The 14,181-nt window shown below is 42.5% G+C and overlaps 2 protein-coding genes across 4 annotated transcripts in view; one reads left to right on the forward strand and one right to left on the reverse strand.

Annotated features, from left to right (window-relative positions):
• Positions 1-1,388: 1,388 nt before the first annotated feature.
• Positions 1,389-12,620, reverse strand: sgce (sarcoglycan, epsilon). 2 transcript variants are annotated; one of them, XM_041053948.1, is made up of 13 exons: positions 12,454-12,620; positions 11,372-11,479; positions 7,974-8,096; positions 7,542-7,699; positions 6,926-6,998; positions 5,519-5,717; positions 4,776-4,938; positions 4,428-4,642; positions 3,919-3,945; positions 3,229-3,417; positions 2,810-2,853; positions 2,037-2,074; positions 1,389-1,896 (listed from the first exon to the last, which is right to left on the reverse strand). In XM_041053948.1, exons 1-13 carry the CDS (start codon positions 12,500-12,502, stop codon positions 1,846-1,848), a joined length of 1,437 nt encoding a protein of 478 aa, XP_040909882.1. In that variant the 5' UTR covers positions 12,503-12,620; the 3' UTR covers positions 1,389-1,845. The 2 variants fall into 2 exon arrangements, with proteins under 2 accessions (XP_040909882.1, XP_040909881.1); XM_041053947.1 differs by lacking the exons at positions 2,037-2,074; positions 11,372-11,479 and having other exon boundaries at positions 12,454-12,615.
• The window catches only part of ppp1r9a (protein phosphatase 1, regulatory subunit 9A), a 49,852-nt gene continuing 44,099 nt past the window's right edge, over positions 8,429-14,181 (forward strand). Inside the window, exon 1 of one of the 2 annotated variants that reach the window (XM_041053940.1) lies at positions 8,429-8,475. The gene's annotated coding sequence lies outside the window, so the exon portion shown is untranslated. Of the gene's footprint in view, positions 8,476-10,813; positions 11,022-14,181 lie in introns of those variants that run through there. The other variant, XM_041053939.1, reaches the window with a different exon arrangement.

The following is a 14,181-nucleotide window of genomic DNA, read 5'->3' on the forward strand; positions in this document are numbered from 1 at the left end:
ATGACTACCTGCCTCAGAGACACACTGCGGAGGTTGAGCCTTTACAGTCTACGGCCTGTCCTATTAGCAGCTCACTTCATAGTCTGTGTATATTTGTATGATAGAGGGAGAGATTTATTTTATACAGCAATGCTTCAGCAGTGTTTTTAGTCTTTTATCCTTTCATTGACATTAAAAACATGCCTCATAGCTCTGTTGGAAAATGCCAGGTTGCAAATGCTAACATACAGTAGAGCTAGCAGCTAAAAGCTAAATATACTGTACATCCTCCCTCTGATGTCACAGCCAATGAACCTTTTGGTCAGCGAGTGAGTGAGTGAATGAATGAATGAATGAATGAACAAGTGGTTTCCCAGACTGAATGCCTTTGAACATACAGCTTTTCTCAGTGGCTTTTATATATATATATAATTTTTTTTCTTTTTTTTGAACATACAGCACATCTGCAGATGTGCTTTGTCGCATCTGTGATGTGGCCTGGGATCACAATCTTCCATTGTTAAGCACTTTTCATCAGGGCCGCATCTGCATTCAAAATACATCGACTTGGTAATGCACTGACTGAGCTGAGAAGATATACTGTTGCTTAAAGGAAAATATTGTATATTTTGTCAGATGACAAGTCGGCGATGTCTCTGGCTATTTATCCTCACAGACATTTAAGAGAGATTAGCACTTTTATTTTAAGGCATGCGTTTTTTTTTTGGGGGGGGGGGGTTCATCTCTGAAATGAAATTCAATGTTTAACATGGTACCAGTGCAGATACTTTATATGCTTTAGCACATTTTTATTGGGTAAATCAAATGTTTTTGTGACTATCATTTGGCAAGTAAGAAATGCTAATAGTCTAAGATCCAAGCTGTATGGCATATGAATTTTGAGTTGCTCATTTCATCTACCGCGGGGTAGAAAAAGACTGAAGCGTCAGTTGTTTTCTACACGTTCATGTAGCTTCCCTTTTCAAGAAAAACATGACTCCACAAAAAACGAGCTTTTTCTTTAGAGTGGAACAATTTGTCTACAGCTTTCTCCTGTCGTTTATCTATGTACAGTTCAGGTTGTGTTCTCAAACTGAGTAAGAGCCAAGTAAATTTGTAATTTATATAACCTCCGTCATCACCTCCTTGTATAGATGAGAGTGGCATTTCCATTTACAGATCTGTTCTCTCATCTATTACCGATCAACAGCTAAAAATTTGGTAGTTTCAGGCCTTAAGATCTCTTTGGTCGTGTAAAAGCAACAACTATTTATACCCCTGTGCAGGGCCTCTTTGAAATATGTTACATGTAAAAAAAAATTTTTTGTGATGTCTTCAAAAAATGTGAAATGTATCCATATTATTTATAAATGCCTTTATTCTGTCGTACATTGTTAATAATACCTTCATAAAATGTGCCGTTTAGGCTTTTTTTTTTTTCAAAAAACACATCATTCAGACATTTCTAGTGTCTTGTTTATTATTGGGACAAAAGTACAGTAAAAACAAACTATTTTGAAATATTTTATTATCATCATGTGGCACGTGACATAGAATAACACATGACAACTAAAGCATTTCCTTGTAAAACTCCCTTTTCCTCTAAGAGGTCCATTGTGCAAAGCAAGTAGAAATACAAATATCATAGTTTAAACATTTACACATATATTCCAAAATACTTTTATGCATCTTTATAAGTAGCTAAGCTCTTCTGTTCTCTTTCACACTGCCACTCTTCAAGGTGTAAGTGCATAAGGACGATAAAACTTTGTAAAGACACTTCTGAGACATGCAGATTGGCACAAATGTAAAAAAAAATGATGAAGATATGGAAACAAAAGTAGCTCTGGCACCGGTGTTTTGTGGTCACAAATTAAGGGCTTCGGCCACCTTTCTCTCCTCAGGAATACCATTTACCTAAAATAAATATAAAAATATATAAAACTTTACCACTAAGAACTGACATTGAAGTTTCTGTTAGTCCTGATTGGCACAAGAAGTAATTCACAAATCAGCATGAATTATCTTCACATGTACTAAGAGACCACAGCACCTACCTCCAGCCTTCGAAATGTTGACATGACATAATTATCTCCTTTGTTAGCAGTGAACAGAGAGAGCAGCAGGTTAGTGCATCGTGCAGCTCACCACCATGCACACAGGAGGGCGCTCACACACCAAAGCCAGAATCGGTGTCTCCCTTGCAGGGGTTGATAAACGACTATACAGGTAAAGCTGTCGTGCCTGATTTATTTGCCACAGCAAAATGATTAAGTCTCAATAATCTGTGTCCAATGGAGTAAATCTGGATGCTTGTGGGGTTTTTTAAGTGAATCTAAAGACAGACTGAGGTTGTAATAACACAGCAAAGTAGCTATGTAGCTAAATTTTTTTATATTGCTTCACATCAGTAATGTCACTGTGGAGTCAGAGTATCCAAGGTAGTCAGATGTTAAGCCAGTCTAAATCATTTAACTAAGATGCATGCACCTAAACCTGCAGGGAGACATGCTTTATATCACTTACCATCCTGACGAACATTAGGCAGGACAATATATATTTATTTATGTTTAGTAAGTCGAAGCAGAAGCACTTTAGAATGACAGATGTTCAGCAATGTGAAGACTTTATACCATAAGCTGCTGTTTTTTCACTACTGTTTTTAAAGTGGATTATCTTAATATCCTTACATCTATCCTGTATCCTGTATGTAACCAGTGTGGCAGCATCTTTGTTTGTGGTTTTAGCAGCTAAAATTAAATAATCCAATTACACATCATACATGCAGATGCAGTAAAGCAGCAACACACAAGCTGGAGGTAACACTAACCTGATGGCCGTTGCTGTGGTATTGTAATCTGGTTTTGCAGGTTCCTGAAATCACAAACAGTGATATTATGGTGAACAGACATTCACATACAAGAGCCTTTAGTATCATGTGAAAGCATGTTGTGCTTAGATTTCTTCAGTATCAAGCCCATTAGTAAAAATCATGGGACAGCTTGAACCTCTTAAGCTGTAGTTGTGTTTTCCAGAGGCCTGACTCTCTTGCTGCAGCTTTAGCTGTAAACATGTCATAGTTTTGCAAGTGCTGAAAACAAGATTAAACGATAATGGTATTGTTTCGACTTATATTTCCCCATAATGGCGCCTGTAAGCCATACATCTGTGTGCCTGCTAATGAACGGGAGCATGTGAATGTTTCTGCATGTACATTTCCCTCCACCAAATCCCTCACGTCTCACTCACGTCTGTGTCTGCATCAGGGGCATGCTGGTGGTCTCGTAGTTGTCGGGGTGGATGGGCGGTACCACCTCACCGCTGACTGGGTTGAAGACGGGCAGGGTGGAGAGCGGCCAGGAGATCTCACGGTTCTTAGACATGCTCCGCAGCTCCTTGGTGGACTTCTGGATGGAGCTGTGGTGAACCAACTGGATGCTGGAGAAGGGTGAGAGGCAGTGACATTAACATGGGCTTGTGATACTGTCGCGTCTGGTGGTGTAAATTTGTCTCATCCCATGTGCAATGCTTTGTCTACTGAAAGATATTTAAAATATTTGAATAGGCCAGCAGTTTGTGTTTGCTGTGGTCAGGTCTGCAGTCAGTTCATGCATGCACAAACAGAAATCATCCACCCTCACCTATCGCTGCGTCTCACTTGTGGTGTAAGATACATTCTTAATCGTCAAGATTTGAGACAACTGAAAGCAGTCACTGCTAAGAGCAAGGGTTCCCTTCATCTGGTCATTAAATTTTTGAGCAGCCCATTGGATGAATGGATGTCAACACACAGATGAGCATATGAATGGTTATGAAAAAGCCATCAGTGACAACAAAGATGACAAAACTGCAAACCAAAGAGAGAGAGAGAAAGAGGGGAGGGGGGGGACAAAAACAGACCCAAAATAAAGAAAAACACGGGAGAGGTAAAACACTTACTCTGGTGTTTGCATGTTTCTTTTTTCCCTAGAAACAAAACAAAATGGATGAATTAAATACTAATATTAATAGTTATAGAGACATCTACACACAAGTGAATGGACTGTTGGGTAAAGACAGAGTGGAAATGCTGATGGGGTGTGGAACATTGGGTGAACGAGGGGGGGGCACATCTCTCCCAGCCTGTAAATGATGGAGAATGATGAAAGGATTTATCATGGATGAATGATCACTGATGTCGTGGCTGTGCTTCAAAACATCAAGATGAACATGACAACACTAACACAAACCTGTGACAGAAATTTATGGGTAACTTAATATATGTGGACCGTACAACTGGATGGTTATGACAAGCTGCTGTTCCACTCCAGATTTCTGCTACCTGCCCTTCGCTATCCCTTCTGTCTCTCATTTCATTCTTTAATAACACGTTCACTGCTTTCCTCAAATGTTTGTTGGGGTGTTTGGTGCACTTTGCAGAAAAATTATGTAAGACCAAGCACACTTACACCCCTTCCCGTCGGCAGCACATAGTGTAGCCGAGGATGAAGAAGAGCACTACCGCCACAGCAGCGGGAACGGCCAGCGTGATAAGGAAGTCGGAAAAGTAGTCCCGGCTCTTCAGAGACTCAGAGGGGGGGTCGTATTCCCCAAATTCAGGCAGGATCCCCGTGCCTGGGTCAGGACGGGTAATGTATACTGGAACCACTTTGTTGATGTCAACCTAAAGAAATAAGCAAGATTTAATTCAGCATTTGTAAACAAAACAGCAGGTTGATAAAGTCGTGTTGTTCATTACAGTATGTAGCTGCCTCAGAATTAAAAACCTGCAATTTTCAATCCAACAGAATCCTCACCAGAGAAATCTTACACCAGTCGATGTGAAACTGAGCTCTGAACTTCTTGTCACAGCTGATGACAGGCTCCATCTCCTGACTGCAGCGCAGCTGGTTATGTGGGCTTTCCACCTCCCGGAGGCACGACGAGAAGGGAACATCAGCACCAACCATCACATACACTCTAGGGAGAGGGGAGGAGGCAGTGAAAGATAAAGCATGAGAAGAAGAAGAATAGAAGAGAAAAGAAGAGAATTTAGAGCCTCACTTCACATGTTTATGCTGAGGCTTGTAATAGTCAGAGCGTTTCTCCTCCACTGAGTGTTCTCCGAGATGCTTTCATCTTCCAAAACGTCAGCATGAATCTTTGATGCACAACTTATGGCACTTCATGTGGGCTATTCCCCTCTGAACTAAACCAACTGACAGTGTCTGTCAGTGCTCACGGCCAAGTGTACTCATGTAATTCACAGAGAACTGAGGATCCCCAAGGCCCCAATTAAATAAAATGTCAGCATGGAATGAGTGGGCTGAAAATATATGCAATTTGTTTGATTGAGAGAGGTGAAGAGGTCGTTGATCAAGACGATCTTTGAGAGCTTTAAACCTCATACTCCAACATATAATTTAGTTTTTAAAATACAAGCAAATTGGGTAGGAGAGCTGAGCTTTATACAGGCAAAGAAAGAACCTTCATTTAGCTGTAACTAAATCATCTTTCCCTCAGGTATGAAAAGTACTCGCACGATCTCCAAAATCCTCACCCCTCTTTGAGGTTATTGATGGGCAGGGGCACACGACCACCGCGGTCCAGTGCTGAGGTGATGTTGATGGCGTTGAGGCGCTCAGGCTGCCACACGTTCTTGACCGCTCCTAGGAAGTCCCCCAGCACCTCGCTGGCCAGCATCTCCTCCACGTTCATGTTTTTGATGTAAAACTCCGCCTGGTAGGGCAGAGGGAACTCTGTGCATAGGGATGAAGAAGAGGAGAGCTTTAGATTAGAAAGGCTGAAATCAGTGAGGCAGTAATGGCGAGGTGGGAGAGAAGGCGGGAAGGGAGATAAAAAGGCCGACCATTAGAATCCATAAACCTGAGAGAGAGGAGTGGTGATGCAGGGGTGGTGTTCTGCTGACTAAGAGATCATTATTACTTTAATACTGCTGCATAGATGACACTCATTTCACCAGTCTGTCCAGCAGACGCTGGCGTGTTTCTGCTCCTCTCTGTTGCGACTCGGCCTCCTTCTGGGGCCAGATGGCGGATGACATCACATCGCTGCGAGAGTGATGTCACGTTAGCGCTGCGAACATCTGCTGCGCATTCACCCGACTCAGTCCGTATTGTACTGCGTGTACCGTGACTGGTCAACAAACCGGCGTGCACACATACAACATGCACAGATGTGAGGTGTCGTCACAAAGACGAAAGGGAGCGGCTGCTTCCCACAGATGCTGTGCACCGCAATAATTTATAACCATATTGTTTCGATACAGGACGGCGTTGTTAGCAGAAGCCACAAGATGTCGTTCTGATGTATGATGGCTGACCTGAGGTGATACTTCATGAAAGATCAGTATGTTAAGACACACTTTATCTAAAATAAATTATATAGACAGTTGACAAAATAATATCACCACAAGGTTGACTTAGTAGCTTTTCCAGAGCTTTTCAGTCCATTGTATGAGCTTCATCAGCAAATGCATCTAACTTGCTAAGCGGTCATGGCATTTCAGACTCCATCTGCTTATGAAGATCCTGTCATATGAACAAAAGCTCCAGAACAGCTACTAAATGCACCTGGTGGTGAGATTATTTTGCCTGTTTCCAAAGTCAACAACACTGCATATGTAAACAAAAATGCAAACATTGTTATGATTTGGCAAATGACAAGAAGTCACTGATTACATAAATAATGTAATGTGAGTTTAATATCTGTATAGATAGATAAATATTGTCTTTATTGCACCATGTGTATTGAAAAGATACTTATACACACAATGCATACATTTGGTCATGGCTGATTAGTTCTGGTTGACAAAAGTAATCAAAGGCAGCATTTTCTCTTAGTCCATTACTGCGTCCAAGCACTGAATGTGCCCTCAGGATTTAATCAGGGAAGTTGCACAGTCTGATCTCTGTTTGCTCTAAGCTCTCATACTGGCGCCTCTTACCTTCTGTGGCCATGATGTTTATGACCAAGTTGTGCCGTGCCGTCTCGAAAGTGCGTCTGTTATAGGCAGTAATCTGCAACACACAGGGGTGAAAGTTTAAGCCCAGATCAGTGCAGCTTATATGGCAGCAGCCCTCTGGACAAGGCTGAGCTAGACACACATACGCAGGCTCTGTACCCAACTGAGACACCGTATAGAGGCACATGTGCACCGCTGGGAACGTTAAGCCTTTTGGGAAAAGAATTTCTACAGTAGCTTATGGGGGACAAAGAAAGCATATAAAAACATAATGGAATTTAAGTCTGAAGACTCAGAGCGTAACTTGTACCATGCTGCCACCGCAAGCACACAGATCAGCTGAACTCAGTAAAAGCAATTCGAGTGTGTAACTACTCTTTTACTTTAGTCTGTGCTTTGGTTAAGACTACAAGGTACTTGATATTGTCTTCCATTTAAATGACTGAGCGTGATGTATTCTTTTAATTAAACTCCTTCATTTTGTTTTAGCACAGAAAAAAAACATCATTGCTTTTTCCTTCCTTGACATAATAGGCAGTGGCACAAATTACTTCATCTCCACTCCTTGTAGGTCTTTGAAAATGGTCCAGCCACCCACCTCTATGACTGTGGGCTTGCCAACATGCTCTGCAGTGGGGGAGCCGTAGAGCACTCCGTCGCTGTGCGGTGTTCTCTGGATGTAACGCAGCCACCCTGGCCTGTCGGGGTAGCCCATCAGGTTGGTGTTGAAAGTGATTGGGTCATTGCTGGCATCACCTGCAGGCAGAGCAGTTTAATGAGTGGCGCCTAAATGTTGCGTTATGGGTCATAACCAATTCAGTAATGTACAGTTAGACCCATTAGCTGGATTGTGGAAGTTTTGCCAACAGGAGCTAAGCATTTTCTACTTGTCAGATATGATGAATTAACAATGTACCATAGTATTTATACTTTATGTGAGTACACAATGTTTGAATGGTAATCAAATATTTAAGCACAAAACACATATCTTTATTATTTACCCCAAATTTGGGCTGTAGTGATGTTGTACCTGATTTTGGGTAGGGAGGAAACTCTCCTTTGAAGTACTCTCTTTCCAGAACATGGACAAACAGCACTCCTGCAGATGGGTAGACGTTGCGGTCTGCGTGAGACCTCGACAAGATGGTGACCACTGAAATACAGATTACGAACAGAGAAAATTAGCTCCTGAGAGAAGAACATTTCCTGCTCTGCGTGTGTGCGTGTTATTCGTCATTAATGATCTGCCAGCAGCACTAATTAAAAAAGAACAGAAGGCGTTAATAGAGGTGAAAACAAATAAAGCAAATGTTTGGGTCACTGGTACTAACTCAATTACTTCACACTTTGAGAATCAGCCATGCTCGCAATGATTGATTTGCCTTCTTTTCTTTCCCAGCTACTGCGTTCTCATGAGGGCAAAAACATGAGCATCGTACGCGGCTGCAGTCCAGAAAAACCGCTGAGCATCAAGGTAAAAACTCAAATTATTAGCTGACGGAAACGCTACAGTGGCAAGTAGCTGAAGTACTGTGAGTAAAAGCAGCAGTAATGAGCGTTCCTCTGACTGTACTGAGTTGTTTTCATGCCCTCCTCCCACTCTGTCTCTATTATGCTCTCTTGTTTAGCCCCACTCCATTTCAAACACAGACATTTAGTCTTTATTTGTGAAGGGCATCGCCAGGAAAATGGCTGCCCCTTGACAAAAGTTTACACAATGTAAGACCGGAGGTGCTTTAGCCAGCTCTCTCCCCCTTTTTGCATCTTTCTCTTTCACTAATTCCCCCTCTCTTGATCACTTGTCTTCTTTCAAGCTCTCAGCATTTTTTGCGCAGCATTTTTCTCTTCTTACTTTTTTTTCCTCTTCCCCTTCTCTCTCCCTCAGTGGGTGGGCACTCAATTTTTAATCACCATGGGAGACTGAGTGTACAAGGAAGAAGGGGTGGGCAAGAGAAGGAGGGAGGGTTCTCGCCTGCAGACACACAACTCAAGGCGCATTAAGCAGCAAGAGGAAGGCCTAGGACAGCTGTGAGTCTGTATGCGCCTCCCCTCCCCTGATTCACACCATTTTTTATATCTCCTGCTTCATCTTCTCATCAGCATCAAGCCAACATATTCTATATCACTACCATCAGCGTCACAAATTTAAGTGGATCTCTATGTCTGCGCTTTAAGACCTCTCCTTGAACAGAAACTGATTTCCAAGGAGAGTCTCTGTTGAAGAGAGTAATAGAGCAGGATTAACATTTTAATCCATGTCCGTGAAAGAGGAAGTCAGTATGTGATCTTTGGTTGTTAAGTGTTATCTATTACCAGGGTGCACAAAAGGGGTTAAAGAAGATTAGGGGGGACAACTATAAGCTCCAGATTATCAAGAAAGTTCACATCTACAAGGCCAAATTACCTGACTGCAGTCTAAGAACACTTATGAGCTGTTGGAAGAGTAAAGATATAAAACGTTCCAATATGCATGTTAAAGTGGGCTACATCTGTGGCCACAAACAGAGACGCTCAGCTGGCTATATGCCCTATGTCCCAGAGGGCTTGAATACAGCTAGATACGATCAATAGCATTTAGTGGCCACTGAATGTGGGTGTTGCTTATAGAAACCTGAGGCTACACCCACTTCATCTCTTTCCAAGGACAGACTGAGGGAACCACCTGAGCATGACTAATCCACGCGATCGCTCTTCTCGCTGCTACTAGTGCACCCATGACATTAGGATCTAGGTTATTCAGAGACCAAGAATAAAACCTCATTCAGTTTCAGCGACATCGGCGGCGCCCTGGGTCGATCCGCAAATCCCACTCTGAATGCACTCTCTTGGATTCTATTACCCGACCCGTTGGGCCTCATCAATTCTTTGCCACACAAAGAAGCATGGACGCAACTGTCCCGGTCAAGGTCAAGTACGGGCTATTCTGTTTTGCTCAGAGACCAATGTGGTGTAAACATTTGTGGCATGTCCATAAATGAGAGAGGCAGGACATACAAACGAGCCCAGATGGCCTGGCCTCACTGATTCTTATTCTGACGAATAAGAAACGACCTGTGGGATCTGAAATGTAATTCAGCCTATCGACATTAAAGCTTTGATTAAGCATCACACATTTAGGCCTACCACACACCCCGAGCCCGCCTTATGTTAGCCAGTCTGGCTTATAGTGCTCCTACTGGACTATGTGCCACCCTCACCTGTGGTTACAGTCTCTTCCATTTAGAAAGCGGCCAGCCTAAGTAAAGATCACTGACTAAGCTACACTGAGGCTCTGCTAATAGCATCAGATCTGCTTATTTGTGGCGAGCTGACTTTCTGCCAGGCCTTCTCGAGATGATGAACCGCAGCGCTCTTACTGTACATAATACATCACCTATTAAAGGTTAATGCTAAACTGTCCACTGCAGACTAACCTGTCGGCCGCAGCTGCGGGACAAACGTAGAGACAGAGAAGTGCATTGTAATGCACACAATAAGATACACCTTTGTGATAATCGTGCTCATGTACACAGTAGAATCTAAGTTTAATCTGTTAATTGTACATAGAGCAATTTTGAAACCAACCCACAGGTCCATAAATACCGCACTACATGAATAAGGGGCCTTGGTGGGGGGTTGGCAATGGCTAACCGGATTTTATGCCTTTCTGAGCTGACCTTGGACTGGCCGAAGTCTCAGGAGTGATGCTTTAGTTAAAATGCCATTGGCAACAGGACCAGAATAAACCACCCTTGTCTCTGTATTAGCTCTAGCTAACTAAGGCCCCTAGCTGGCTGTGACGGAGTCATTTGGGAGGGATGTCCTTTACATCTGTTGAATCAGCTTCGTATATGCACATTGTCCAGGTCAGGAGGAATGCATGTGCTTCTTTGGTGTTTGATGGGGAAGCACAGTCAAACAAGGATTGCTACTGTTTGGACTGAGGCTTTGGTATTCTGCCTGTGATGAGTTTGAGCCTCGTTGCTCTAAGCACAGACCTGGAAGTGAAAGTAGTTGGTGTCACAACTAGCAGAAGGCGATGGCTAAGGACAAGGGTGGACATGAAACAGCCAGTTCTGTTTTCTAGCAGTCTATAAAGGTAAGAAAATGACTCATTTGTCAATTGTAGAGAACTTATGTGTGTTGAATCTGTGACAGAAACTATCAGTGTCCTATGTTAAACAGAGGAAACAGACTTTTGTCGCATAGTTAATGATTTAGGATAAGGAGAACTTCAAATTCTAGCAAAGACAAGGTTTAGACAAAATTAAAATTCAGTAAAATACTGTTAAAACAAAAGTAAGTGGTCCAAGTCTGTGAGACCGCAGACAATTTCAAACAATAATCCCAGTATTAATGGGGAACCAGTTGAGCGTGTCACTGTGTTATGACGGGGGGGGGGGGGGGGGGGTCAACACATGAAGTGCACCACTGCACACACCCACTCACCATCTCTGTACAAGGCTGTTCTCTGCTTCAAGCCCATGGATCGCTCCATGTGGACATTTCTCTCATGTAAAGCACTTCGTTTTGCATCATAGGCATGTGCAATGTAAACTATTGGATCAATGAACAAAAGCATGAATGGAACAAGCGTTTGTCTTGTCATACATGATACTTAACTAAATATCTTTGACTTTTGGATGGTGGACAAGACATATACTGTACCTCCTTGGGGTCTGGGATAATATATCAAAATGCTACAGGCTGATCGAATATCTGATTAATCAAGGAAATAATCAGCAGATTAATTGATACTGAAAATAACTGTCATTAATTCTAGCTATATTTTGTTGATGTCAAAATTTAGGTCTGAGTCCACATAACTGGAAAAAGATTTTCTGGCTTGGTCTATGAACTGTAACATTAGGGATCCAGTGACACGTAACACTAAAAACTTCATAAATGTAGGGTTTATTGCAGGGCTGTTGAATAAGACTGCATTAGTTTCATGGATACCTAATACACTGGGAACTGAGTGTATATTTTTTACAACGTGTGTACAAGTGACAGCTGTAACAAACAGGATCCAGTTGCTGTGTCTGCTTCACAAAATGCAGCGGTGTATTAATATTATCTCATCTATTCCCCACATGTAATTAGGGATAACTTGAGCAGCTGAACTACTTAATTAGGCATTCATAACACAACTGGTGTACGCATAAATACAGGCCTGCGCCAGGGGAAACAGGCTATTTTCCCAAAGGAAATTAAGGCACAATGAAGGACTGACAAGAACCAGCGAGACAACGTATAACGTTATATTCCTCGTCTGGGATGTAAAGCAGTGTATAAAACACACATTTAAGGTTGAATGCTGAGGCACTCCGCCCGTATAACGGTATAGCTGTCTATCGTTAGCCATTTTTCCCCATGTCTCCTCCTCAGACGCTTGGAAAAAATGAGCGGAGCCGCTAAACAGCAGCAGGCTAACTAAGCTAGCTAACTAGCATGGATACCGCATCAAAAGCAAGCGCGTGATAAAAAAAAAAGGGAGTCCTGATATTTTCGCCATTAATCGATATACGTACCCGCACAAAGCCATACCGCGACGGCTGCTGCGGACATGGTGCTCGCCATCCGCGTCAATATCACATGAAAATGGACGTTTTATCTAATTGCCACTGGGTTTGACAGCCATAATAATAAGCATCCTGCTGCATTCCTTCCTCCGCCTCCTTTCACTGGGAACTGCTGCGACTCCTCATTGGCTGAACATCTGGATGGAAAAAGATGGTTGTCTCGTAAAACGGGAGCAAAAAAAAAAAAAAAAAAAAAAAAAAAAGTGAATCACTATTGTGAGCGCCACGCCTTCAGCAGATGTTTCTGTGTGGTGTTGTTGGAGTTTGACAAGGATTTTAGTTTGGTCTGCCTGCATATCAACCCCAAGGAGTGTCTTTTGGCCTGTCTGTGTCCTGTGTCAACTAGGACAGCATGCAGATGTGACTTTATTGTCATGGCATTTTAGTCCACTTCAGAATAAGTTGCTTTTTAATGTTGAATGTTTCGTGACTTGCTCATTTAAACGCTCTTCGAAATTGAATATGGGCTTGTGATGACAGAAAAACAGACACACCCACTCACACACAACACAAACACACACCAAGATCACCCCATGGGGGATTGACCTCCTGAGCCCAGCTGTAAGAGGGCGCAGACATGTTTGAGAAGTCTGCTCCGATCTGTCCAGGACCCCTGCAGAGACAATTGTAGCAGACAGATGGTCATGTTTTGGCCCCTTGGCTCCCAGTCAGTCCCCCTAAAGGGGAGCGGGGGCTCTTAATTCACCCCCATACTCCACTGATGTCAGCCATCACTAAGAGAGCACCTCTGATCCTGCACAGAAGCATCCTAATTCTGGCTAACATGCTGACAGTGGTCACTGCTTGGCTCCTGTTTGATAGATTCACGTTTGAAAGTGGATTCAGTTCTTCTTCTGCGGTGATAAACACGATGCCATCCATCCTCTGTGCTCTGCAGTGCGTGGCTGTTCTGTTCTCTCACCCTCCCTTTTATCCCCGTAAGATTATTTTTAGGTTGCTTAGCAACATCTTCACATAGTCAGTGTTTGGACTGGGTATGAATGCATCACAACATTCACTATAGGTCTACGCATGCACTTAGATGCACTGTAATTAACGCTGGGAAAATACAGCTTTTCCCTCTTGGCAAGAGGGTAAGATAATGCCCAAATGTGTTTGAGTTGATGCTGGTTTATTTTCAGTCTAATTCAGTTTCAGCATTGTCTGCACTAAGTTTCTGTTTGCACTGTAATTATCCCGAATTTGCTTGTTTTTAGTGAACCGAGACGCTAAATGCTCACTCCCCTATCTCCTATTTTTTTTCTGCAGCTGCTCTTGTGAGAGCTATTACTAAATGTATGTAAGGGACAAACTGTAGCTTCTGTAGTACAGTAGATACAGTGTACCTCATGGTAAAAGAACTCTGTATTTCCAACAAAGTTTGTATTTCATAGCATATTTCACCCACTCTAAATTGAAGCTGCTTGTATCAGTGCACCTGCAGTGTGGTACTGAAAAATTAAAATGGCTTTAAGTAAAAATGGTAAAACAACCAGGCAAGTATGCAGGCCACCTCTGCTTTAAGTGGGTCCAGCATGGACTGAAATGATTACATAATCATGTAAATGGCATATTTTTGGCAGATTATATGACTGCACACATTTATAAAAAAGATTTATATTATAGGATTTATTTGAGAAGGTGACAAACAGAGTTCAAGTACAAAAATCACTTAAA

The sequence above is a fragment of the Toxotes jaculatrix genome, chromosome 13 (assembly GCF_017976425.1).
Source record: "Toxotes jaculatrix isolate fToxJac2 chromosome 13, fToxJac2.pri, whole genome shotgun sequence".
Taxonomy (NCBI): Eukaryota; Metazoa; Chordata; class Actinopteri; family Toxotidae; genus Toxotes; species Toxotes jaculatrix.

Excerpts from the sequence above, each read along its gene's own strand:
- sgce (XM_041053948.1), bottom strand. The coding sequence starts at position 12,502 with ATGGCGAGCACCATGTCCGCAGCAGCCGTCGCGGTATGGCTTTGTGCG. Across the intron at positions 6,999-7,541 it reads GCAAGCCCACAGTCATAGAG|ATTACTGCCTATAACAGACG; the intron begins GTGGGTGGCTGG and ends TGTGTGTTGCAG. Across the intron at positions 2,854-3,228 it reads CCCCTGATGCAGACACAGAC|GAACCTGCAAAACCAGATTA; the intron begins GTGAGTGAGACG and ends TTGTGATTTCAG.